The sequence below is a fragment of the Thalassophryne amazonica genome, chromosome 7 (genome assembly GCF_902500255.1).
Source record: "Thalassophryne amazonica chromosome 7, fThaAma1.1, whole genome shotgun sequence".
NCBI lineage: Eukaryota > Metazoa > Chordata > Actinopteri > Batrachoidiformes > Batrachoididae > Thalassophryne > Thalassophryne amazonica.
Genome location: NC_047109.1, coordinates 68,464,012 through 68,491,623, shown reverse-complemented (window position 1 = coordinate 68,491,623; position 27,612 = coordinate 68,464,012). Strand labels below are relative to the sequence as shown.

At 41.0% G+C, this 27,612-nt stretch overlaps 1 protein-coding gene across 1 annotated transcript in view; it reads right to left on the bottom strand.

Moving 5' to 3' along the window:
- bcan (brevican) overlaps nt 1-27,612 on the bottom strand; it is a 70,253-nt gene extending 42,641 nt beyond the window's left edge. The window contains exon 1 of the mRNA XM_034174385.1: nt 27,455-27,612. Within this exon, the coding sequence (XP_034030276.1) occupies nt 27,455-27,465 (11 nt within the window). The 5' untranslated portion in view covers nt 27,466-27,612. The remainder of the gene's footprint in view (nt 1-27,454) is intronic.

Sequence of the window (27,612 nt, the reverse complement as noted above, 5' to 3'; positions counted from 1 at the left end):
GCATTGATTTAACATCAAACTGACAAAACAGAGGCTGAAAGCCCAAGATGAGAGTTCAAGCAATGTGATTTATCATTATAGATTCTTACTCAAATTTGTACATGTAAATGTGTTGAAAATGAAACTGAAAAACCTTCAGCCAAGATGAGTTCAAACAAAAAGAGACTGATTTTTCATAATTTTTTAGTCAGTTTGAGAATGCAAACGTATTATTTTTACTGAATTTGTACTGACATTTTATTTCAATTTTAATTTTTTTGCTTAGCAACCTTTGCTGCCAGTCATTTGACTTTTTTCAGTGTCTTACTGCTGTGGCTAAATTAAAGAATTTGACTGCTTTATATGAAAAAAAAAAAGACCAAAACAAAAAACTGCACTTCTCCAATTCAAACATCACATTAGAGTACCCCGTGTTTCCCAAGGAATCCTTGCCTGGTAAACCAGACTCACTCCCTTAACAAATAAATTTGCTTTGCAAAAGGGTGGGGTTCCCCTCCCATTCAGTTAAATTCAAATTATTTTAATATCACCAAATCACAACATAAGTTGTGTCAAGGCACTTAACAAGGGTGAAGACCCCTGGTTGGTTGGTTATTAGTCATACATTATACTATTTAATATCACATTGGTTAAAATGGTTAAAAGCGCAACGATTGAATTGATTGATTGATTGATTGGTTGGTTGCGCTTCTTTCGGATGAGCGGAGACTGTTGATTGTTGCCATCGGTTGAGTGGAGCGCGCGGCTAACAGCTAAGTGCAGTTAAAAACAACACGTTATCATGCCGCCGAAGAAAAATCCAGCAGTGGAAGAGAACGAGGATTTTAGGAAAGCACTGGACTCTCTCGCACTGGACATGTGTGATGTTAAATCGAAACAAGACCAAATTTTGAATCTTGTGGAGGAAGTCACAAAGCTGCGGGCGCAGGTCGAGGAGAGGGACAAGAACATCACAGTGCTGGAGCGGAGAGCTGATGATTTGGAACAATATACGAGAATGAACGACGTAATTGTGACCGGGTATAAGATTAAACCCCGGTCATACGCACATGCGGTTAGAGCGGGGAGCAAGGACGGATCGGGCGAGCTGGAGGTGAGCTGCGTGGAGGGACAGGTGGCAGCTTTTCTGGCGACCAGGGACATTCAGCTGGATGTGGACTCTATCAAGACTTGTCACCCTCTACCAGCAAGAGACAACAACACACCAGCGGTCATCATGAGGTTTGTGAACAGGAAAGGCAAAACTGTACTCATTAAACAAGGGAGAAAGCTAAAGGGCACAAATGTTTATTTGAATGATCATCTGACAAAAAGGAATGCAGACATTGCTCGACCTACGACGACAAAACAAAATACAGAATACATGGACTATGAACTGCAAAGTATACATCAGACTTAATGGCACACCTGAGGAAACTAAAGTTCTGCTCATCAGCGATATAGAAGATCTTAAAAAAATATGAATGAGTAATACATCCCTAGTTGTCTCATACAATGACATCCAACAACCATTCATTAGTATACAGCAAAGGATTCTGGACTATGATCATGTGGAGTTGAAACCTTTTGAGTACACTGAGCATAAGACATTTGATTTGGAAGATGAACTAGATCCTGGTAACCTGTTTCTACTGTCTAACACAATTGACTGTGAGTACTTTTCTGAAGATGATTTTAATAATTATGTTAATTCTGAGGGAAAGTTCTCAATTATTCACTTTAATAGTATAATTATGTACTGTAATTTCACTTCCATCAAAGAATTTTTGCAACAGTTCACGCAGCCATTTCACATTATTGCAATTTCAGAAACATGGTTTAATAATGATAAAGGCATAGATTTTGAATTAGATGGTTATAACTTGAATTACGTAAACAGAACAAACAAAATGGGAGGTGGAGTTGCTTTATATGTCCATAAAAATATTAAATTTAGAGTAATAGAAGTATGACAATGACAATAAATGACATATTAGAATGCATATCCATAGAAATAATTAACGGAAAAAAGAAAAACATTATTGTTAGCTGCATTTACAGGTCACCAGGGTCGAGTTTAGAAATATTTACAGACTGGGTGGAAAAAAAAATCTCAGTATTAAGTAATAAAAAAATATTTATCGGTGGGGATTATAATATAGATTTGATTAACCCAAATAATCACAAACCAACTGATGAATATATTAATAGGATGTACAGCATGAGCCTCTATCCAACTATCACCAAACCCAGTAGAATAACATCTCACAGCGCTACGCTCATTGATAATATCTTGACAAACAATATGGAGTGTACAAATACTTGTGGTATGCTGATTTGTGACATTACCGACCATTTACCTGTCTTTATAGTACATGATGACAACTTTAGCACCTGTAAGGCACCCCAAAAACCTATATACAAACGAATACAAAACAAAAAAAAATATTAATGCTCTTCATCAAAATCTGCTACAGCAAGACTGGAACACTGTATAGTGAAAGTGATGTGGATGTCTTATTTAATAATTTTTTTGAAATCTTTACTGCAATATATAATAAATGCTGTCCAATTCGCCAAATTAGTAAAAACAATAGAGTAATAAAATGTCCATGGATGACGAACGGATTGCAAAATGCTTGTAAAAAGAAAAACAATTTATACAGAGAATTGAAATCTGAGCACAGATATAAAAGCTATAAAAATAAATTGACTGAAATCAAGAGAACTAGCAAGAAATTCTATTATACCAATTTATTACATAATAATAAAAATGACATTAAAAAGGTTTGGGGAATTTTGAATAGTGTTATCAAAGGACACAAAAATAATTATTCATATCCTGACTATTGATAATAACGGTAATAATTATAATATGTGCAATGTTGTTAATAAATTTAATAGTTTTTTTTGTAAATGTTGGGCCAGACTTGGCGAGTAAAATTTCTACGGGTATGGATAATCAACTTGACAACGCAACTCGACAGTTGAATACAATTTCAAGTACAATGTTCCTGTCTGGAGTGACTGAGGAAGAGCTAATAGATATTGTTAACAAATGCAAAAATAAATCATCTATGGATTGTTATAACATAGATATGACTGTTAAAAAGAATTATACATACCATTTCAAAACCATTAACTTATATATGCAATCTATCATTCCAGACAGGAACATTTCCAAACAAAATGAAAATAGCTAAAGTAATACCGCTCTATAAAAACAGAAACAAGCACATCTTCACCAACTACAGACTGGTCTCTCTACTCCCTCAGTTTTCTAAAATATTAGAGAAACTGTTCAATAAAAGACTAGAGAATTTTATAGAGAAACATAATATAATTGATGAAAGTCAATATGGTTTTAGGTCCGGAAGGTCGACATCAATGGCAATAATTGAATCACTTGAGGAAATCACAAATCAATTAGATAAAAAGAAATACGCAGCTGGGATTTTCATTGACTTAAAAAAAGCTTTTGACACTATCAACCATGGAATTTTAGTAAAAAAGCTGGAGAGATATGGCATTAGGGGAGTGGCTTTGAGTTGGATTCAAAGCTATCTAACAGAAAGACAACAGTTTGTGAAGATGGGTAAATTTGAGTCTGGATATTTGAACATAGCGTGTGGGGTCCCACAAGGTTCTGTATTGGGTCCGGTTCTATTTAATCTCTATATAAATGATATATTTGGTGTCTCAAAGTTATTAAAATTAATTTTGTTTGCTGACCATACAAATATATTCTACTCTAGTGACAGTTATCATGACCTAATACTTACTATAAATAATGAATTATATAAATTTAAATTATGGATGGATATTAATAAACTTTCACTAAATTTAAATAAAACCAAAGTCATATTCTTTGGACACTATAAGGAAGACCAAAAAATAAATATAGACGGTGTTGATATAGATACTGTGTCAGAAATAAAATTTTTAGGCGTTATTATAGACAGCAAATTGAGCTGGAAACCACACATCAGACACATACAATCCAAAGTATCCAAAAGTGTCTCAGTTATTTATAAAGCAAAGCATTTCTTTTGCTTCATTGCTTTCTGTTTGAGGTTCGATCAACAGATAAATTCTGTTGTCAAAGCTAGTTTTTTCCAACTTCGCCTCTTGGCTAAAATAAAGCACTTTCTCAGTAGACGTGATCTTGAGACGGCCATTCATGCTTTCATCAGCTCCAGACTTGATTATTGTAATGCACTTTATGCGGGCATTAATCAGTCGTCTCTTGCGCGTCTCCAGTTGGTGCAGAATGCTGCTGCTCGTCTTTTGACAAACACTTCTAGACGTGAGCATATTGCGCCCATCCTATACTCACTCCACTGGCTTCCAGTTCGTTTTAGAATTGATTTTAAAATTTTAATGTTTGTTTTTAAAGCTATTTATGGCCTTGCACCTCCCTACTTGTCTGAAATTTTAACTTTGCGCACCTACAGTAGGACGTTAAGGGCGTCTGGCCAGCTTTACTTAGATGTTCCAAGGTCAAGATATAAACGCTGGGGTGATCATGCTTTCGCGGTAGCTGGCCCCAGACTGTGGAATGAGCTACCTCTTGAGTTACGTACTATTCCTGACCTAGCACTTTTTAAATCTAAGTTCAAGACTTATTTATTTAAACTGGCTTTTAACACTTAGTGGGGAGGTGACATGTTCCGTTATTTTTATGTTTTTTTATGTGTTTTAAAATTTTATTTTATATGTGTTTTATTTTGTAAATTTGTGTTTTTAATGTAAAGCACTTTGGACACCAGTCGGTGCTGTAAAGCGCTTTATAAATAAATGTTGATTGATTGATTGATTGATTTCTTGGATTATAATTCACTGTATTTATTGTATTGCTCATTAGTGTTGCCTTACTTATCATATTGTATCAAGATCTGGGGCAACAACTATAAAAGTTCACTACAATCCCTCTTCATCATCCAGAAACGGGCAGTGAGAGTCATACATAAAGTAGGATTTTATGATCACACTAATAATTTATTCTTGCAGTCCAAATTGTTAAAATTTTATGATTTAGTTAATTTTTATACAGCACAACTTCTATATAAAGCAAGTAAAAGCATGTTACCTGCAAATGTTCAAAAGCTCTTCACAACCAGAGAAGGAGGTCATAACCTGAGGGGCTGTGGTAACTTTAAGGTCCATCCTGTAAGGACCACGAGGAAAAGTTTGTGTGTGTCTGTGTGTGGTGTTAAACTTTGGAACTGACTGGGGCTACAACTTAGGCAGTGTTCAAATATCCATCACTTTAAATCAAAATATAAGGAAAAGGTATGGTCACAATATATGGGTGTTGCTAGGGGATGGGAGGGGTGAGTGCAATATAATATAATATAGTATATAATACAGTAAGAATATAATATAGTAGAATATAGTAATAGTATAATATAATAAAATGTGATATTAAATAGTATAATGTATGACTAATATATATATGATACTAATCATACGAAGTCTATTAGAAAAGTATCCGACCTTATTATTTTTTTCAAAAACCATATGGATTTGAATCACGTGTGATTACATCAGACATGCTTGAACCCTCGTGGGCATGCGAGAGTTTTTTCACGCCTGTCGGTTACGTCATTCGCCTGTGGGCAGTCTTTGAGTGAGGAGTCGCCCACCCTCTCGTCGTTTTTTTCATTGTTTAGGAATGGCTCAGAGACTGCTGCTTTGTTTGATCAAAATTTTTTCAAAACTGTAAGGCACAACTGAGTGGACACCATTCGATAAATTCAGCTGGTTTTCGGTAAAAATTTTAACGGCTGATGAGAGATTTTGGTCTGGTAGTGTCGCCGTAAGGACGGCCCACGGCGCCTGACGGCGATCTGCGCTTCGAGGCGGCAGCGTCTCGCTGTTTCAAGTTGAAAACTTCCACATTTCAGGCTCTGTTGACCCAGTAAGTCGTCAGAGAACAGAGAACTTTCAGAAGAAGTCGGCATGAGGAGTTTATTCGGACATTCCATTGTTAACGGACATTTTGTAATGAAAGAACGTGCGGGCAGAGCCGCACGTCGGGCCGGACCCGACCGCGGGGGGTCACGACAGGAAAAACACCTCCATTGGAAACCTTAACGGGCAAGTTGGAACATGCCCAAGCTGTTAATTTTTCAGTTACTCACTTGTTGAAAGCCATCAAAAGCCGCCTGAATTTTACAAATGGTTTTCAACACGGAGGTGTTTTTCCTGTCGCGGCGCACACAGATTCGCCGAGTCGTCACGGAAACGACTCGGCGAATTTGCGCGCACGTCTTTCATTAAAAAATGTCCTTAAACAGTGGAATGTCCGCATAAAGTCCTCATGCCGGCCTCTTCTGAATCTTCTCTGTTCTCTCACGACGTCCTGGGTGAATTAAGCCTTAAATTAGGATGTTTTCAGGTCGAAACAGACCGACGACGGCGCCTGGAAGCGCTGCGCGACGTCCTGCTCCGTGGGAAGTCCTTACACCGACAGAAACATCCCATAATCTCTCATCAGCCGTTAAACTTTTCACCGAAAACCAGCTTAATTTCTCGAATAGTGTCCACTCGGATATTCCTCACAGGTTCAGAAAAAATTTTGATAAAGCGAGCAGCGTGTGAAACAAAAGAATTCAGCCGAGAGGGCAGGACCACATCTCACTCAAGGCCTGCCCACAGGGAAATGACGTCACCAACGTGTGAAAAAACTCACGCATGCGCACGAGGGTTCAAGCATGATTGGTGTAATCGCACATCATTCAAATCCATATAGTTAAAAAAAAAATAAAAGGGTCGGTTTATTACCTAATAGATCTCATATATTCAAATATAATGATATGAATATAATACATAGTAGTTTAATAATTAACATGTGTGTGTATGTCTTGTCTGTCATCTGTCACTCTGCCTGTACCAAGTACCAATCTATGAGATCCACACTCTGCAGGACTTAAGAGTAATGGTACTTCGGGTAGTGTCTCGGCCTTGAGAGACCATCCAATTGTAAGCCCTGACATATCAATGCAACATGACATATTAATGCAACAACCCCATACCTTTACCGGGTCTAGTGGGCAGTGACGTCTCAGGGCATCTCGGGATGTGACCTCACAAAAGCCCTGTGTTTTTAATGCACTCAACACAAGCACCTCACACCACACATAGTTAATAATGACAATAACAATTTAAATTAATTAATTAATAATAATATAAAGTTAATGATAATAAGTTAAAAATTATGGTAGGTGGCTCTGGAGTGTTTGTTTTGTTCCTTGTGTGTTGTCTGTTGTCCATGGGTATTATTATTATAGTTATTTAATATAAAAGTATAAACTGAATTACAATTAACTGTATAATTATATATATATTTAAACTGAATACTTGTGTGTACGGATGTGTATACATATAAGTAGGTATATATATATATATATATATATATATATATATATATATATATATATATATATATATATATACACACATATATCACATACCAGGTATCATGGATTAGTTTCGATATGTCAAAATACTTGAAGATGTCATGTTGCCTTATGCTGAAGAGGACATGCCCTTGAAATGGGTGTTTCAACAAGACAATGACCCCAAGCACACTAGTAAACGAGCAAAATCTTGGTTCCAAACCAACAAAATTAATGCCTCACAGATGTCAAGAAATCATGAAAAACTGTGGTTATACAACTAAATACTAGTTTAGTGATTCACAGGATTGCTAAAAAAGCAGTTTGAACATAATAGTTTTGGGTTTGTAGCGTCAACAGCAGATGCTACTATTATTGTGAACACCCCCTTTTCTACTTTTTTTTACTAAAAGCCCAATTTCATAGTCTTAAGAGTGTGCATATCATGAATGCTTGGTCTTGTTGGATTTATGAGAATCTACTGAATTGACTGGTACCTTGTTTCCCATGTAACAATAAGAAATACACTCAAAACCTGGATTAATCTTTTCAGTCACAGAGCACTACTATTATTCTGAACATTACTGTATCCATAGAAGATCTGCAGTGCTGAGCCAGAGCAAAGAAGGAGAAGCCAAAATTATTCACTCGTATTTCAAAGTAAAAGACAGGATGCTCATGTGATCACTGGCCGCTGGCCCTGTGCTTCACTAACGGTGCCAGAATTTACACATGATGACACTGAGTCCTGCTCCATTCATTATATACAGTTGAGCTCAAAAGTTCAATTACATATATATATATATATATATATATATATATATATATATATATATATATATATATATATATATATATATATATATATATATATATACATACATACACTCAACAAAAATATAAACGCAACACTTTTGGTTTTGCTCCCATTTCATATGAGATGAACTCAAAGATCTAAAACTTTTTCCACATACACAATATCACCATTTCCCTCAAATATTGTTCACAAACCAGTCTAAATCTGTGATAGTGAGCACTTCTCCTTTGCTGAGATAATCCATCCCACCTCACAGGTGTGCCATATCAAGATGCTGATTAGACACCATGATTAGTGCACAGGTGTGCCTTAGACTGCCCACAATAAAAGGCCACTCTGAAAGGTGCAGTTTTATCACACAGCACAATGCCACAGATGTCGCAAGATTTGAGGGAGCGTGCAATTGACATGCTGACAGCAGGAATGTCAACCAGAGCTGTTGCTCGTGTATTGAATGTTCATTTCTCTACCATAAGCCGTCTCCAAAGGCATTTCAGAGAATTTGGCAATACATCCAACCAGCCTCACAACCACAGACCACGTGTAACCACACCAGCCCAGGACCTCCACATCCAGCATGTTCACCTCCAAGATCGTTTGAGACCATCCACTCAGACAGCTGCTGAAACAATCGGTTTGCATAACCAAAGAATTTCCACACAAACTGTCAGAAACCATCTCAGGGAAGCTCATCTGCATGCTCGTCGTCCTCATCGGGGTCTCGACCTGACTCCAGTTCGTCGTCGTAACCGACTTGAGTGGGCAAATGCTCACATTCGCTGGCGTTTGGCACGTTGGAGAGGTGTTCTCTTCACGGATGAATCCCAGTTCACACTGTTCAGGGCAGATGGCAGACAGCGTGTGTGGCGTCGTGTGGGTGAGCGGTTTTCAGATGTCAGTGTTGTGGATCGAGTGGCCCATGGTGGCGGTGGGGTTATGGTATGGGCAGGCGTCTGTTATGGAGGAAGAACACAGGTGCATTTTCTTGATGGCATTTTGAATGCACAGAGATACCGTGACGAGATCCTGAGGCCCATTGTTGTGCCATACATCCAAGAACATCACCTCATGTTGCAGCAGGATAATGCACAGCCCCATGTTGCAAGGATCTTTAAACAATTCTTGGAAGCTGAAAATGTCCCAGTTCTTGCATGGCCGGCATACCCACCAGACATGTCGCCCATTGAGCATGTTTGGGATGCTCTGGACCAGCGTATACGACAGCGTGTACCAGTTCCTGACAATATCCAGCAACTTCGCACAGCCATTGAAGAGGAGTGGACCAACATTCCACAGGCCACATTTGACAACCTGATCAACTCTATGTGAAGGAGATGTGTTGCACTGCATGAGGCAAATGGTGGTCACACCAGATACTGACTGGTATCCCCCCCCCCCCCCCCAATAAAACAAAACTGCACCTTTCAGAGTGGCCTTTTATTGTGGGCAGTCTAAGGCACACCTGTGCACTAATCATGGTGTCTAATCAGCATCTTGATATGGCACACCTGTGAGGTGGGATGGATTATCTCAGCAAAGGAGAAGTGCTCACTATCACAGATTTAGACTGATTTGTGAACAATATTTGAGGGAAATGGTGATACTGTGTATGTGGAAAACATTTTAGATCTTTGAGTTCATCTTATACAAAATGGGAGCAAAACCAAAAGTGTTGCGTTTATATTTTTGTTGAGTGTAAGTATTCACAGCCTTTGCCATGAAGCTCATTATTGAGCTCAGGTGCATCCTGTTTCCACTGATCATCCATTAGATGTTTCTACAGCTTAATTGGAGTCCACCATTCAGTTGATTGGACATGATTTTGAAAAACACACACCTGTCTACATATCAGGTCTTCTTGGACGCACTGTAGATGGTAGTACATAAAATAAGGAATACGGAGTGAGTATATGCAGCCCAGTCTTACTGTTTTTTATTAGCCTATCACTGAATAGGATTCTCTGTGCGCTGATAGCAGCAGTGGCGGCGACAGGAAATTTTTGTTGGGGGGGCTGAGGTAAAAGTTGGAGAGGCTCCACAAAATTTCGTCGAAATGAACAATATATAGTAAATTGCTTTAGAAATACCGAGGTGTATGTTTTAGGCACCCATGCTCCTCTAAAATATGGTATCAACGCACACGCACATCACTTAGAATGATTGCATTCATTACTTTGCTCAGTTACACAATACTGAGACATTCTCAGCGCAAAACTGCAGTTGAGATCCACAGATATGTCAGTCGCTATTCACATTAATGGCAGAATTATTGGGGGGGCTGAGTTTGGCTCATTATTGGGGGGGCTTAAACCCCCCAAGCCCCCTTTGGCACCGCTACTGGATGGCAGTATGCAGAGAGTGACTGGCATCATCCATGATGGCCAGTACATGTAGAACATCCTCAGGAGTTTCCTGCAAATGTTAAAAGATTGCAACCTCCTCAGGAAGGACAGTCTGCTGCTAGAATAGAAAGCCTTTATTGTCATTATACACAGCAAACACAGTCTGCATAGTACAACGAGATTGCTGGCCCCTCTCGTACAGGTGGTATAATCTACAAAGTATTTATTTATTTTTAGAGCAAACGTTTTTGCAGTTAAATAAAAATGTGAATGAGAATCACACTGTAAAGAGAGACCCCAAATTTGGATGACCAAGCGGGATCACTGTAGCAACAGTGACCTGATTCGCATATTAATTTGGCCACGGGGTGAATGAGAAAAATAAATTCACTGGGTGATAGAGACTATATTACTTGAAAAGACAGACAATATTTTGACACAACCCACACCCTGAATCCAAAGTACCCAATGACCACACTACCTAGGTCAAGAAGCCATCCACTGCACAATTTTCTGTGCAGTATTACAGTATAAAACGTCAAATCTTTTCTCTAGTCAAGTTTTGGAAAATATATCCATGTTTCATACACAGACTGGAAGTGAGGACAAACACAAGACTATTTTCTGGTGTCAGCGACATGGTCTTCAATACCCACATAACACCACAATGAAATACTGCAAGAGAACTGTGTTTTTACTCAGACTGCATTGTGAGCTCGATGGTCAGGCCAACCAAACCGCAATCCTCCACAACACCCCACTGCCACTCTTCAACCCCCCTCTGACCGTGTACACAGGTTGGCTGAAAAGTTCTGTCTCCAATGCATTTATTCCAGTAACATGCAAAATATCAACGTGAATCTGCTACGTGACTAATTCTTTATTTACTGACCACTGCTACACCAAATAGTTTTTTTCCTGCAATTTTGAGGCATGTGTATTATCACCACTGACGTAGCACATTCTGTTCACTGTCGGTATAAGAAAAGGAAAATCATGCCGATACATGCGGAGTTAATGCTCAGAGCAATTTGTCAAACTTGGAACAGAATACAACAAAGAAAGAAGTGACAGGTTTTCATGACACAGTTACACTGCTAAATTAAAATCCATGGAGCAAACACTGCTGGCATCTGACTTGGAAAACAGAATGATGATTTTATTAATCAGAGAGGATCCCAAGTGTCACCTTGTGCCGCACGCCCGCTGACTACAACACAGACCGACTGCTGCAGAGCCCAGCACCAGATGTTTGTTTTTGACAGAAATTACTGAATGGATTTGCAGCTTAAGGCTGAAACAGACTGAATGATGTTTTAATCAATAACCAAAATGTAATAATAACCACTGCTCACACTGCTGGAACACCGGAAATATTTAAACAGTGAAATGCAAAGAAATATGACTATGATTCTGAAAATGGTGTCAGCAGTAATATAGATGAATGTTTCAAGAAAATATATGTGTGTGAGAGAGAGAGAGAGAGACACACACACACACACACACACACACACACACACACACACACACACACACACACACACACACACACACACACACACACACACACACACACACACACACACACACACACACACACACACACACACACACACACACACAGACTGCTTTGTGTCCTTGGAGCTGCTGTGGGTCACACTTGAGGCGCTGCAGCGTGAGCTGAATCCTGATTCACTTAAAACTGCCTGAAGAGTTGGAAACAAACCCAAATTACAAAAGTAGATTTATCTTTTATTACCCCTGTTGACTGCTGGTTATATGTTTATTTTTTGTGTCAAGCACATAAATGTTCCAACAACTAGGTTTAGCTGTAAACTTTCCCTTTATGAAGGAACTGGAAATTTCTTTAATTTGTCTTTTCCTCAAACTCAGGCCAAAATAATATTAAACTTAATCTAAATTCAGCGTTAAACAAAAATTCAAAGTTTGACATTAAAAATCGACAAGAAAAATGTACGAGGTCTGTCCATAAAGTATAGGTCCTTTTTATTTTTTTCAAAAACTATATGGATTTCATTCATATGTTTTTACGTCAGACATGCTTGAACCCTCGTGCGCATGCGTGAGTTTTTCCACGCCTGTCGGTGACGTCATTCGCCTGTGAGCACTCCTTGTGGGAGGAGTCGTCCAGCCCCTCGTTGGAATTCCTTTGTCTGAGAAGTTGCTGAGAGACTGGTGCTTTGTTTGATCAAAATTTTTTCTAAACCTGTGAGACACACCGAAGTGGACACGGTTCGAAAAATTAAGCTGGTTTTCAGTGAAAATTTTAATGGCTGATGAGAGATTTTGAGGTGATACTGTCGCTTTAAGGACTTCCCACGGTGCGAGACGTCGCTCAGCGCTCTCAGGCGCCGTCATCAGCCTGTTAAAAGCTGAAAACCTCCACATTTCAGGCTCTATTGATCCAGGACGTCGTGAGAGAACAGAGAAGTTTCAGAAGAAGTCGGTTTCAGCATTTTATCCGGATATTCCACTGTTAAAGGAGATTTTTTTTAATGAAAGACGTGCGGACGGGTCCGCGCGTCGGGACGCAGCCGACGCGGTGCGGCGGCACAGGAAAAACACCTCCGTGTTGATAACCATTTGTAAAATCCAGGCAGCTTTTGATGGCTTTCAGTGGAGTGAGTATATGAGAAATTGTTTAACAGCTGGACATGTTTAAACTTGTCCTTAAGGCTTCCAACAGAGGTGTTTTTCCTGTGCCTGGATCAATAGAGCCTGAAATGTGGAGGTTTTCAGCTTTTAACAGGCTGATGACGCCGCCTGAGAGCGCTGCACGACGTCTCGCTCCGTGGGAAGTCCTTAAAGCGACAGTATCACCTCAAAATCTCTCATCAGCCATTAAAATTTTCACTGAAAACCAGCTTAATTTTTCAAACCGTGTCCACTTCGATGTGTCTCACAGGTTTAGAAAAAATTTTGATCAAACAAAGCGCCAGTCTCTCAGCAACTTATCAGACAAAGGAAATCCGACGAGGGGCTGGACGACTCCTCCCACAAGGAGTGCTCACAGGCGAATGACGTCACCGACAGGCGTGGAAAAACTCACGCATGCGCACGAGGGTTCAAGCATGTCTGACGTAAAAACATATGAATGAAATCCATATAGTTTTTGAAAAAAATAAAAAGGACCTATACTTTATGGACAGACCTCGTATATGATCGCTCTGAAATAGGACCGACCAAAGGGTGTTTTTGAAATTGTTCAAAGTTGAAAAGCAGGTGAGCTCCACCTTGAGGACAAGTAGATAGCATCAGACTCCTGATAATCGTATGAACTCCTGATAATCCTTGAGTATGACAGTGGTTCGATTACAGAATAAACAAGAGCAATCAGAGATTTCTGACGTTAACCAATCTGTATCCAGATCACCTCCAAAATTCAGTGGAGTCTTCCATGCCCTAATATGTATCTGTGGTGCAAATGTAGTGAGAATCTGTGAAGTAGTTTTGATGTAATCCTTCGAAGCCTATGTAAAGTGAAATCTTGATCCAGAATCCAATGTCGCAGACCGAACGTTCTCCCTAAAACTTGTTCCCCCATAATGGATTAATGGATTATCACCTTGTTTCTGCTTAAAGCTGCACTCCAGTCATCATCTATCTCAGCGACAGATATCTGAAGCTTTTGTACAATAATCATTTCCACATAAATTCAGCATTATTTCATCATAAAAGGTGGCAGAAGTGATCAGAGCGCTGCGGCTAAACGAGCTATGTGAAGAAATCATGAAAAACTGTGGTTATACAACTAAATACTAGTTTAGTGATTCACAGGATTGCTAAAAAAGCAGTTTGAACATAACAGTTTTGAGTTTGTAGCGTCAACAGCAGATGCTACTATTATTGTGAACACCCCCTTTTCTACTTTTTTTTTTACTAATAGCCCAGTTTCATAGCCTTAAGAATGTGCATATCATGAATGCTTGGTCTTGTTGGATTTGTGAGAATCTACTGAATCTACTGGTACCTTGTTTCCCATGTAACAATAAGAAATATACTCAAAACCTGGATTAATCTTTTTAGTCACATAGCACTACTATTATTCTGAACACTACTGTATATATACATATATATACACACACAAGGTCTGTTAGAAAAGTATCGGACCTTCTTATTTTTTTCAAAAACCTGATGGATTTGAATCACATGTGCTTGCATGAGCAAACCTTGAACCTTCATGCGCATGCGTGAACTTTTCCACGCCTGTCGATTGCATCATTTTCTGGTAAGCAGCCTGTGTGTGGGACGTGTGTCGTGTGCTTGGCGTTTTTTCATTCCAAAGAAAAAGACGACTGGACCAGCGCCGCATCAGATTTTGCCAGAAACTGGGCGACAGCCAGGTGGAAACCATTCGGATGATTCAGACGGCTTTTGGTGACTTTTCAGTCGTGTGACTATCCGAGAAATTGTGGAAGAGGTGGGCATGTCACAACATGTCCTGTGAGACTTCAACACGGAGGCGCTTCTGCTCCGCCATCAGAAGCTTCAGGAAAGAATTTTGCCGCCACTCTTTTCATGGCAAAATCTTCTTTCACACTGGAATGTACCGAAAAAGTGCTGACGTCCACCTCTTCTGCAATTTTCAGATAGTCACACGACGGTCCTGCATCACCACAGCGTTCACTTCGGAATGATCTGGTCATTTCAGCATTTTGATGGCCGACCGGAGCGTGGCTCGCTCTCCACCGTTGTGCGGCCGTCTTTAAACCGGTTGTACCACTCCTTAATCTGTGTGATGCTCATAGCATCGTCACAGAAAGCCGTCTGAATAATCCAAATGGTTTCCACCTGGCTGTCGCCCAGTTTCTGGCAAAATTTGATGCGACGCTGCTCCAGTCGTTCCGTCTTTTTCCTTGGAATGAAAAAACGCTGAGCGCATGACACACACCTCACACAAAGGCTGCTTACCAGGAAATGATGTAATCGACAGGCGTGAAAAAGTTCACGCATGCACACGAAGGTTCAAGGTTGGCTTATGCAAGCACATGTGATTCAAATCCATCAGGTTTTTGAAAAAAATAAAAAGGTCCGATACTTTTCTAACAGACCTCGTGTATGTGTATATATATATATATATATATATATATATATATATATATATATATATATATATATATATATATACACACACACACACACAGTTGTATGTAAAGGTTTGGGCACCCCTGATAATTTTCATGATTTTCTTTTGTACGTAAATCATTGGTTGTCTGGATCAGAAATTTCAGTTAAATATATCATATAGCAGATGAACACACTGATATTTGAGAAGTGAAATGACATTTATAGTATTTACAGAAACTGTGCAATAATTATTTAAACAAATTGGGCGAGTGCATAAATTTGGGCACCCTTGTCATTTTATTGATTTGAATACATTTAGCACTCATTATTGGAACACAAAATTGGTTTGGTAAGCTCACTGACCCTGGACCTCCTTACACAGGTGAATCCAATCATGACAAAGGTATTTAAGGTGGCCATTTGCAAATGATTCTCCTCTTTGCATCTCTTCTAATGAGTGGCAACATGGGAGCCACTAAACAACTCTCAAATGACCTGAAAACAAAGACTGTTCAACATCATGGTTTAGGGAAAAAATACAAAAAGCTATCGCAGGGATTTCAGCTGTCAGTTTCCACTGTGAGGAACATAGTGTGGAAATGGAAGACCACAGGCACAGTACTAGTTAAGGCCCCAAGTGGCAGGCCAAGAAAAATCTCAGATAAGCTGAAGCTAAGGATGGTGAGAACGGTCATAGTCAACCCACAGGCCTGCTCCAAAGACCTACAACATAATATTGATGCAGATAGTGTCTCTGTGCATCATTCAACTATACAGTGCACTTTGCACAAGGAAATGCTATATGGGAGAGTAATGCAGAGGAAGCCTTAAGCCTTTTCTGCGTACACATCACAAACAGAGTCACTTGATGTATGCTGAAGCACATTTGGACAAGCCAGCTTCATTTTGGAATAAGGTGCGGTGGACTGATGAAACTAAAATTGAGTTATTTGGACATAACAAGGGGCAGAAAAAGAACACAGCATTCCAAGAAAAAACACTTGCTACCTACAGTAAAATTTGGAGGTGGTTCCATCATGCTGTGGGGCTGTGTGGCCAGTGCAGGTACTGAGAAGCTTGTTAAAGTTGAGGGTCACATGGATTCCAGTCAATATCAGCAGATTCTTGAGAACAATGTTCAAGAATCAGTGACAGACTTGAAGTTGCGCCAGGGCTGGATCTTTCAACAAGACAACAACCCTAAACACTGCTCAAAATCTACTAAGGCATTCATGCAGAGGAACAAGTACAATGCCTGCCTAATTTTGTTTAAACAATTATTGCACACTTTCTGTAAATACTAGCAACTTCATTTCACTTCTCAAATATCACTGTGTTTGTCTGCTATATGATATATTTAATATATTTAACTGAAATTGCTGATAACAACCAGTGATTTATAAAGGAAAATCATGGAAATCATCAGGGGTGTCCAAACCTTTACATACCACTGTGTGTGTGTGTGTGTGTGTGTGTGTGTGTGTATATATATATATATATATATATATACGAGGGCTGTCAATAAAGTATAGGTCCTTTTTATTTTTTTCAAAAACTATATGGATTTCATTCATATGTTTTTACGTCAGACATGCTTGAACCCTCGTGCGCATGCGTGAGTTTTTCCACGCCTGTCGGTGACGTCATTCACCTGTGAGCACTCCTTGTGGGAGGAGTCGTCCAGCCCCTCGTCGGAATTCCTTTGTCTGAGAAGTTGCTGAGAGACTGGCGCTTTGTTTGATCAAAATTTTTTTCTAAACCTGTGAGGCACATCGAAGTGGACACGGTTCGAAAAATTAAGCTGGTTTTCGGTGAAAATTTTAACGGCTGATGAGAGATTTTCAGGTGATACTGTCGCTTTAAGGACTTCCCACGGAGCGGGACATCGCGCAGCACTCCCAGGCGCCATCATCAGCCTGTTTCAAGCTGAAAACCTCCACATTTCAGGCTCTATTGATCCAGGATGTCGTGAGAGAACAGAGAAGTTTCAGAAGAAGTCGGTTTCAGCATTTTATCCGGATATTCCACTGTTAAAGGAGATTTTTTTAATGAAAGACGGTGCGGCGGCACAGGAAAAACACCTCCGTGTTGATAACCATTTGTAAAATCCAGGCAGCTTTTGATGGCTTTCAGTGGAGTGAGTATATGAGAAATTGTTTAACAGCTGGACATGTTCCAACTTGTCCTTAAGGCTTCCAACAGAGGTGTTTTTCCTGTGGCGGAGCGTCGCAGCAGCTGCGAGCCGATGCTGCAATGTGGAGGTTTTTCAGCTTGAAACAGGCGCCTGGGAGCGCTGCGCGACGTCCCGCACCATGGGAAGTCCTTAAAGCGACAGTATCACCTCAAAATCTCTTATCAGCCGTTAAAATGTTCACCGAAAACCAGCTTAATTTTTCGAACCGTGTCCACTTCGATGTGCCTCACAGGTTTAGAAAAAATTTTGATCAAACAAAGTGCCAGTCTCTCAGCAACTTATCAGACAAAGGAATTCCGACGAGGGGCTGGACGACTCCTCCCACAAGGAGTGCTCACAGGCGAATGACGTCACCGACAGGCGTGGAAAAACTCACGCATGCGCACGAGGGTTCAAGCATGTCTGACGTAAAAACATATGAATGAAATCCATATAGTTTTTGAAAAAAATAAAAATGACCTATACTTTATTGACAGACCTCATATATATATATAAAGGCTCAATGTGGGCATAAGAAGAGGAAAAATCACTCCCATCTCTCCCATAATAAAAAATTATTTGAATCAAACGAGCACTACGAGGTCTGTGAGAAAAGTAATGGACCTTATTATTTTTTCAAAAACTATATGGATTTGAATCACGTGTGATTACATCAGACATGCTTGAACCCTCGTGGGCATGCAAGAGTTTTTTCACGCCTGTTGGTTACGTCATTCGCCTGTGGGCAGTCTTTGAGTGAGGAGTGGCCCACCCTCTCGTCGATTTTTTCATTGTTTAGGAATGCTCAGAGACTGCTGCTTTGTTTGATAAAATTTTTTTTCAAAACCTGTAAGGCACAACTGAGTGGATACCATTTGATAAATTCAGCTGGTTTTCGGTGAAAATTTTAACGGCTGATGAGAGATTTTGGAGTTTTACTGTCGCCATAAGGACGGCCCACGCCTGATGGCGATCTGCGCTCTGTGGACCCAAGACGTCGTGAGATAACAGAGAACTTTCATAGGAATTCGGGATCAGGAGTTTATCCAGACATTCCACTGTTAAAGATTTTGTAATGAAAGAACGTGCGGGCAGATTCACGTCGGGCCGGACCCGACCGCGGGGGGTCGCCACAGGAAAAACACCTCCGTTGGAAACCTTAACGGACAAGTTGGAACATGCCCAGCTGTTAAACAATTTCTCAGATACTCACTTGTTGAAAGCCATCAAAAGCCGCCTGAATTTTACAAATGGTTTTCAACACAGAGGTGTTTTTCACGTCGCGGCGCAGACGGATTTGCCACGTCGTCACGGATCAGACTCGGCAAATTCGTCCGCACGTTCTTTCATTACAAAATCTCCTTTAACAGTGGAATGTCCGGGTAAACTCCTGATGCCGGCTTCTTCTGAAACTCCTCTGTTCTCTGACGACGTCCTGGGTGAACAGAGCTTTAAATTAGGATGTTTTCAGCTCGAAACAGCCAGACGGACGCCACCTCCGACCGCGCCGCGCCAATCCGCGTTGTGGGCTGTGCTTAAAGTGAAAGAAACTCCACAATCTCTCATCAGCCGTTAAACTTTACACCGAAAACCAGCTGAATTTCTCGAATAGTGTCCACATGGATATCCCTCACCGGTCCTGAAAAAATTTGATAAAGCAGTGCGCGCTGTCTCCCTGCAGCGTCTCAGACAGAGATTCCGATGGGAGGGGGAGTCCACACCTCACTCAAAGCCTGCCCACAGGCGAATGACGTCACCGACAGGCATGACAAAACTCACGCATGTGCACGAGGGTTCAAGCTTGTCTGACGTAAAAACATATGAATCAAATCCATTTATTTTTTGAAAAAAATAAAAAGGACCGCTTTTTTTATCACAGACCTCATAAACAGGATTAAAGGCTTTTTTTTCAGCCTCTGCAGACATTTCTAATAAAAACCGGATTAATAAATAATCACACAAAGCGATCAGCTTTAATACCTAAAGAGCTCATTCTCTCAGTGGAGAGTAACACCCCAAGAGGATGGCTGGGCTAAGGTGAAAGCCTAACTGCAAAAAGTTGTATTTACATTCAAAAAGAAAAAGGTGCACCTTTAATTTTACATTGAAATGGTCCAAGTTGCAGCCACAAACTTCCAATGATATTTTTGCCTGATCATTGGCGATAAAAAGTGATTTACTCTGAATACTTCTATTCAGTAACATTCATTGATTTTCTGTATTCACTTACGAAAATCAAGGGTCATTGAGGGGCTGGAACCTGACCCAGTGTCGCAGACCGAACGGTCTCCCCTAAAAATCAGTCCGCCCTGCCTCCACTGCGCATGCATCACTTCGGAGCTCTGAGACAGTCTCTTCACCCAAAGCGATCAAACGCATTAATGGGATTATTAACCATCAGATGACAAGGTAAAACCTCTTAAATCATTCTAAAGTCAGTTTTAAGCAAAAACAAGGCCGTTTTAAGCAGAAACGAGGCAATACTTGGTGACTCTTTGAAATGACAGACGCGCAGTGAACGCATCAGCAAGCAGCTTGTATAGCTGCGGTGCTCTGATCACTTCCTCTGTCTTTTATGGTGAAATAATGCTGAATGTGGAAAATTATGTGGAAATGATTGTTGTGCAAAAGCTTCAGATATCTGTCACTGAGATAGATGATGACTGGAGTGCAGTTTTAAGCAGAAACGATGTGATAATCAGTGAACCACAACTAATGACATGTGCAGTGAAGGCAGGGTGGACCGATTTTTAGGAGGGACCGTTAGGTCTGCGACGCCAGTTTCAAGACATATATGAGCGCTGGGAGGACCTCTGTGACCTGCAGACTTTTTATTCACCCTAGAGACACAAAAGTAGTACTGCACCCTGAGAACGCAATGCCCGGGCCGGTAAGTAGGATTTAAATAGGTCAGCTAGTAGGTAGGGAGGTGCTAGTCCGTGAACAGTTTTATAGGTTAGTAGCAGAACCTTAAAATCTGATCTCACAGGGACATGAAGCCTGTGAAGGGATGCCAAAATGGGTGTAAGGTGGTCAAACTTTCTGCTTTGTGTCAAAAGTCTGGCAGCAGCATTTTGAATCAATTGGAAACCCCTGATGCTGGACTAAGGTAAACCAGAAAATAGAACATTGCAGTAGTCCAATATACACTCAACAAAAATATAAACGCAACACTTTTGGTTTTGCTCCCATTTTGTATGAGATGACCTCAAAGATCTAAAACTTTTTCCACATACACAATATCACCATTTCCCTCAAATATTGTTCACAAACCAGTCTAAATCTGTGATAGTGAGCACTTCTCCTTTGCGGAGATAATCCATCCCACCTCACAGGTGTGCCATATCAAGATGCTGATTAGACACCATGATTAGTGCACAGGTGTGCCTTAGACTGCCCACATTAAAAGGCCACTCTGAAAGGTGCAGTTTTGTTTTATTGGGGGGGATACCAGTCAGTATCTGGTGTGACCACCATTTGCCTCATGCAGTGCAACACATCTCCTTCGCATAGAGTTGATCAGGTTGTCAATTGTGGCCTGTGGAATGTTGGTCCACTCCTCTTCAATGGCTGTGCGAAGTTGCTGGATATTGGCAGGAACTGGTACACGCTGTCGTATACGCCGGTCCAGAGCATCCCAAACATGCTCAATGGGTGACATGTCCGGTGAGTATGCCGGCCATGCAAGAACTGGGACATTTTCAGCTTCCAAGAATTGTGTACAGATCCTTGCAACATGGGGCCGTGCATTATCCTGCTGCAACATGAGGTGATGTTCTTGGATGTGTATGGCACAACAATGGGCCTCAGGATCTCGTCACAGTATCTCTGTGCATTCAAAATGCCATCAATAAAATGCACCTGTGTTCGTCGTCCATAACAGACGCCTGCCCATACCATAACCCCACCGCCACCATGGGCCACTTGATCCACAACATTGACATCAGAAAACCACTCACCCACACGACGCCACACACGCTGTCTGCCATCTGCCCTGAACAGTGTGAACCGGGATTCATCCGTGAAGAGAACACCTCTCCAACATACCAAACGCCAGCGAATGTGAGCATTTGCCCACTCAAGTCGGTTATGACGACGAACTGGAGTCAGGTCGAGACCCCTATGAGGACAACGAGCGTGCAGATGAGCTTCCCTGAGACGGTTTCTGACAGTTTGTGCAGAAATTCTTTGGTTATGCAAACCGATTGTTCCAGCAGCTGTCCGAGTGGCTGGTCTCAGACGATCTTGGAGGTGAACATGCTGGATGTGGAGGTCCTGGGCTGGTGTGGTTACACGTGGTCTGCGGTTGTGAGGCTGGTTGGATGTACTGCCAAATTCTCTGAAACGCCTTTGGAGACGGCTTATGGTAGAGAAATGAACATTCAATACACGAGCAACAGCTCTGGTTGACATTCCTGCTGTCAGCATGCCAATTGCACGCTCCCTCAAATCTTGCGACATCTGTGGCATTGTGCTGTGTGATAAAACTGCACCTTTCAGAGTGGCCTTTTATTGTGGGCAGTCTAAGGCACACCTGTGCACTAATCATGGTGTCTAATCAGCATCTTGATATGGCATACCTGTGAGGTGGGATAGATTATCTCAGCAAAGGAGAAGTGCTCACTATCACAGATTTAGACTGGTTTGTGAACAATATTTGAGGGAAATGGTGATATTGTGTATGTGGAAAAAGTTTTAGATCTTTGAGTTCATCTCATACAAAATAAGAGCAAAACCAAAAGTGTTGCGTTTATATTTTTGTTGAGTGTAGAAGGAATAAATGCATGAATCAGGGTCTCAGCATCAGCCATAGACAGGATGGGATGAATCTTCGGTGGGGGTGTCTGGTTTATTGCCATGACCACATTTCCATATGCCAAGGAGGTGAGGGGTGTGTTTCCTCCAAGGAAGGAGAGGCTGCATCCTAGGCAACATCAGAAGTGTTAAGACATGCATCACAAGTGGCTCAACAGTTGATGCCTTCATGTTGAGGAAAAGGCAGTGGGGCCTAACACAGAGGATGTTTGACTGCACAACTCGTGAGAAAAGGTCATTTCAGGCTGGAAGAAGTAGTTGGATAGCAGGCGCATTTTTCTTGAATGGCTTCCTCCTTAAAAAAAATAAATAAATAATAAAAAAAATATATATATATATATATATACGAGGTCTGTTAGAAAAGTAACGGACCTTTTTTATTTTTTTCAAAAACTATATGGATTTGATTCATATGTTTTTACGTCAGCCAAGCTTGAACCTTCGTGCGCATGCGTGAGTTTTTCCACGCCTGTCGGTTGCGACATTTGCCTGTGGGCAGGCTTTGAGTGAGCACTGCTCCACCCCTCTTGTCGTTTTTTCATTGTGAGGAAATGGCGGAATGATTTGGGCTTTTTTTCCATCAGAATTTTTTCAGAAACTGTTAGAGACAGGCAGCTGGAAACCATTCGAAAAATTTATCTGGCTTTCGGTGAAAATTTTACGGGCTTCACAGAGAATAAGGAGTGTTACTACAGCTTTAAGGACGGCCCACAATGGCGCACGGTGCGCCATTGTGGGCCGTCATGGTGCTGTCATGATGCTGTCATGGTTTAAAATCCTGCAGGGCAGCAAGGTCCCCCTGCTCAAGCCAGCACATGTCCAGGTTCGTTTGAAGTTCACCAGTGACCATTTGGATGATCCAGAGGAGGCATGGGAGAAGGTCATGTGGTCAGATGAGACCAGAATAGAGCTTTTTAGACTCATCTCCACTTACCATGTTTAGAGGATGAGAACAACCCCAAGAAAACCATCCCAGCCGTGAAGCATGGGGGTGGAAACATCATACTCTGGGGGAGCTCATCTGCAAAGGGGACAGGACAACTGCACCGTATTGAAGGGAGGATATGGGGTCATGTATTGTGAAATTTTGGCAAACAACCTCCTTCCCTCAGTAAGAGCATTGAAGATGGGTCATGGCTGGGTCTTCCAGCATGACAATGACCCCAAACACACAGCCAGGGCAACTAAGGAGGGGCTCTGTAAGAAGCATTTCAAGGTCCTGGAGTGGCCTGGCCAGTCTCCAGACCTGAACTCAACAGAAAATCTTTGGAGGGAGCTGAAACTCCAAACCTGAAAGATCTAGAGAAGATCTGTATGGAGGAGTGGACCAAAATCCCTGCTGCAGTGTGTGCAAACCTGGTGAAAAACTACAGGAAAAGTTTGACCTCTGTAATTGCAAACAAAGGCTACTGTACCAAATATTAACATTGATTTTCACAGGTGTTCAAATACTTATTTGCAGCAGTAACATACAAATAAATTATTAAAAAATAATACATTGTGATTTCCGGATTTTTTTTTTTTTTAATTATGTCTCTCACAGTGAACATGCACCTAAGATGAAAATTTCAGACCCCTCCATGATTTCTAAGTGGGAGAACTTGCAAAACCGCAGGGTGTTCAAATACTTATTTTCCTCACTGTATATATATATATATATATATATATATATGATAGACAGGCTTGCTAATGATTACACAAAACGTATAAACTTTGATTAAAGAATCATAATTTTTAGACTGGAGTATTTGTCCCAGTGAGATATGAGTAACTGAGAATAGAAGTGGAGAATGACCAGGGTACAGCAATCACACTGGTGTTGTGAGATGTGGACGGCACTTTAGTACCTATCAAGAGGGTGTTGTATTATATTTTAAAATATTGTTTTGGACCCTTTCTTTCCTCCCATTCAGAAATATAGGCAAAAGGCCCTTGTTTTAACTGCTCTTTAAGTTCTTTTTAAAAATGGAAACTGTTGTGTGGGCCGCCCGAAGAGGAGGTACTGCTGGCTCACCACCAGAGGGCGCCCTGCCTGTTGTCGGGTTTCAGGCACCAGAGGGCGCAGTTGCCGCAGGAGTCCACCATGAGCCCGGAGCTGACAGCTGTCACTCATCAGATCATCACCACCACCTCCGTTGGTGGTGAAACATCGTGGGTCCCGGCTCTTCTCTGGTTAGGCGTCTCCTACCCTCAGGCCTGCCCACGCGTCATCTTTGGTTCTATTGATATTGACAGACTAAAAGCATTATTTGACCTGTTGTGCACATTTGCAGCAATAAATTGTATTTATTGGATTCTCTATTGGCCGTTCATTTACGCCCCCTGGTGTGGGTCCGTGCATTTCACTTTCCCCAACAGGAAACCATAGTGATTGTTGTCTGCAATTTTTTTCTTTAGTGAACTGAAAATTATCCAATCACTCACTTAAAAAAAAAAAAAAAAAAAAAAAAATCCAACCTGAACCACAAGTTTTGTGATCCGTTACACTCCTACAGTCTGCTGTGGTCTTTCCTGTGTACTCAAAACAATTTTTTCAAGCGACAGGGGCTGAATCTTCACAAATTCATGGATGACTTGAGTCTCCACTCGGCCACCTGAGTCTCCCCGATGCGTTTCAAGCTTTACATGCAAGCATTCAGCCAACAAAGCCAATCCTGATTTGAGAATGGGGTGGAAAACCTTTTGTGAGCCATTACCCCGACATCAAGCTCTCATTGTGTTGTCCTCTTCTCTTTTCTCACAACGAGGACCATTACCCTTCCTTCCCATCTTGGCAAGTCCTACATCACACCAGACCATCAGTCCCACATCATGCCACCTTGAATGGCTTGGTGTGCCTGGTTTTCCCATCTCCTGGGGCAACTCCGGCCCCCCTGACAGACACAGTCTTACAGGATGAAAGGGGCAGCTGGGGAGTGCTGGAAGGACACAAGACCTCTGAGAGAACAGAGGACTAGTCAAGAAGAAAGAGAAGGTTCTGTACAGCAACACTAAGTGCTGAGAGACATGATTTGAAACTATTTACCAGTTGCCCTGAACCAGCAGCCCTGCTGGGAAAGAAGTGAAAGTGTTTGTGTGTGCGCATTGTGAGCTGCATGTCACAAGCTGATTAGACAGAATTATGTTGTGTTCTTTAAAAGATTTTATGTGTCAGCCTTGGTGATTATAAGAGTAACAGAAAACATAACACTGCCTATTTAGTGTGAGTATGAGCACCAAAGAAGTTACAACCAAGTAAATGTGCACAATCTACACTGTTCACAGCATTACCTGATGGACCCACTGACAGCAACTGCATCATCACTGTCTGCAGTGTTGGAAGTAATACATTTTAAAAGTAACACAATCACAGTAATGCATTACTTTTTGCAGTAATGTAAGGCATTACTAATAAATTAAAGCACATTACAACACACATTTAACCCAAAACAGCTTCATCTGTGAGATGCAGCAAGCAGCCAGTGTTTGCTGCTGCTGGGATCAACGCACAGTGTTGCGTGTTTAAAAGAAACACACACACAAATATCCTGCTTCGCTTTAAATGCATCTGTCATGCTTTTTGACAACTTGGACACGTCCAGCCGATACAGCGATTTTAAAAACTAGTGAGCCCTCTTTCTTTTCAAGTCTGTTGTGCAGTTCACACACAGACTGTGCAGGGCCAAACCACAGGGGTATGGGGTGGAATCCCACCCCCCAACCCCTCAATGGACCTGTTTAAGATGTTTTAAAGACAATTTTTGCACATAACAACAACAATTTTAATGAGATTCTACTGCTTTGAAAAAACAATATGTGTAACTTATTATTATTTGTAATATTTAAGAAACAAGTAATGCAGTGGAAGCATGTTGACTTTGAAACCAAGCCAGGTTTTGACCGATTTTGGCTGAGCCTACTGAATCGAGGGTGTGCAGCAGAGCTGGCTGAAACTCCACAGCTGTGGCCAGAAGACTATGCAGTCACATTTTCATGGTAATAAATGACTCTCAAAAACCAGTATCTACATTGTCAGATGGTTTCCATCTGATTTGCTTGTTTGTTTTAATATTTTGGCCTAGTATGGTTATTTCTTAGCTAAACACTGTGTTTAGCCTGTCTTAATTTTTGTGAAGTTGGACTAAAATGATGGAGTCCATGAGGCTGAGTGCTAATCCTCCAAGTGGACTTTATAATTCTGTCCACCATGAAATGCCAACTCTGGTTGAAAATGAATCTGACGAGTCAATGCTTTGCCTCTATTGCCTGCAGCTAATGTGACCAGTGGGGTTAGAGCGGCGCGTCTGTGAAAGCGCCTTTACACAGTCAGAGAATGATGTGTTTTACATTTGAACTAATCCTGACCTTAAAAATAAAACAAACAAACAAATAAATAAATCAACAGCCCACCAGGTGCTGGCAGACGTATGCTCTCTGAGTGCTGTTGTAGTCCATGTTGAATGAAACAGATTACAGTGTTTTAATTCTGCTGTAATACTTTCAATGAAAACCTCAAGTTTCTCTGTGTGTATGCATATTTTTTCTTGTACCGTGCTCTATAATAAAAAAGTGAGGATCTTTGTAACATATAGAATTAATTAACAGTAAATGTACTTTTTTTTTGCTGGGATCTCTCAGATTTTGGATCTTTTTGGAAACGTGCAGTGATGCTGCAGCAGGTGTCTGTGCCATTTTAAAACACCACCTTCAACAAAAAAAAAAAGAGAAAAGTGAATAAACACCAAATAAACTGATTTCTTTTAAAATATAAGCTCTTCCAGCTACCGAGGCACACCAAACAGAATGAGAGTTGAGTTTTCTCTAAATTAATTCCAAACGAGAGTGAGCATGATGAGCTTACCTCATCTTCATCAGGGGCAGCTGTGGGCTTTTGGCTTCCAGAAGTTCTCTGTTGAGCTCCTCTGGACAGCTGCAGCTCTGATTGATGACAAAATAAAACCAGCACGATGTCAAACGTCGTCTGTCGTTGAGCGAGTAGAGACAGCTTGAAGTGTGCCC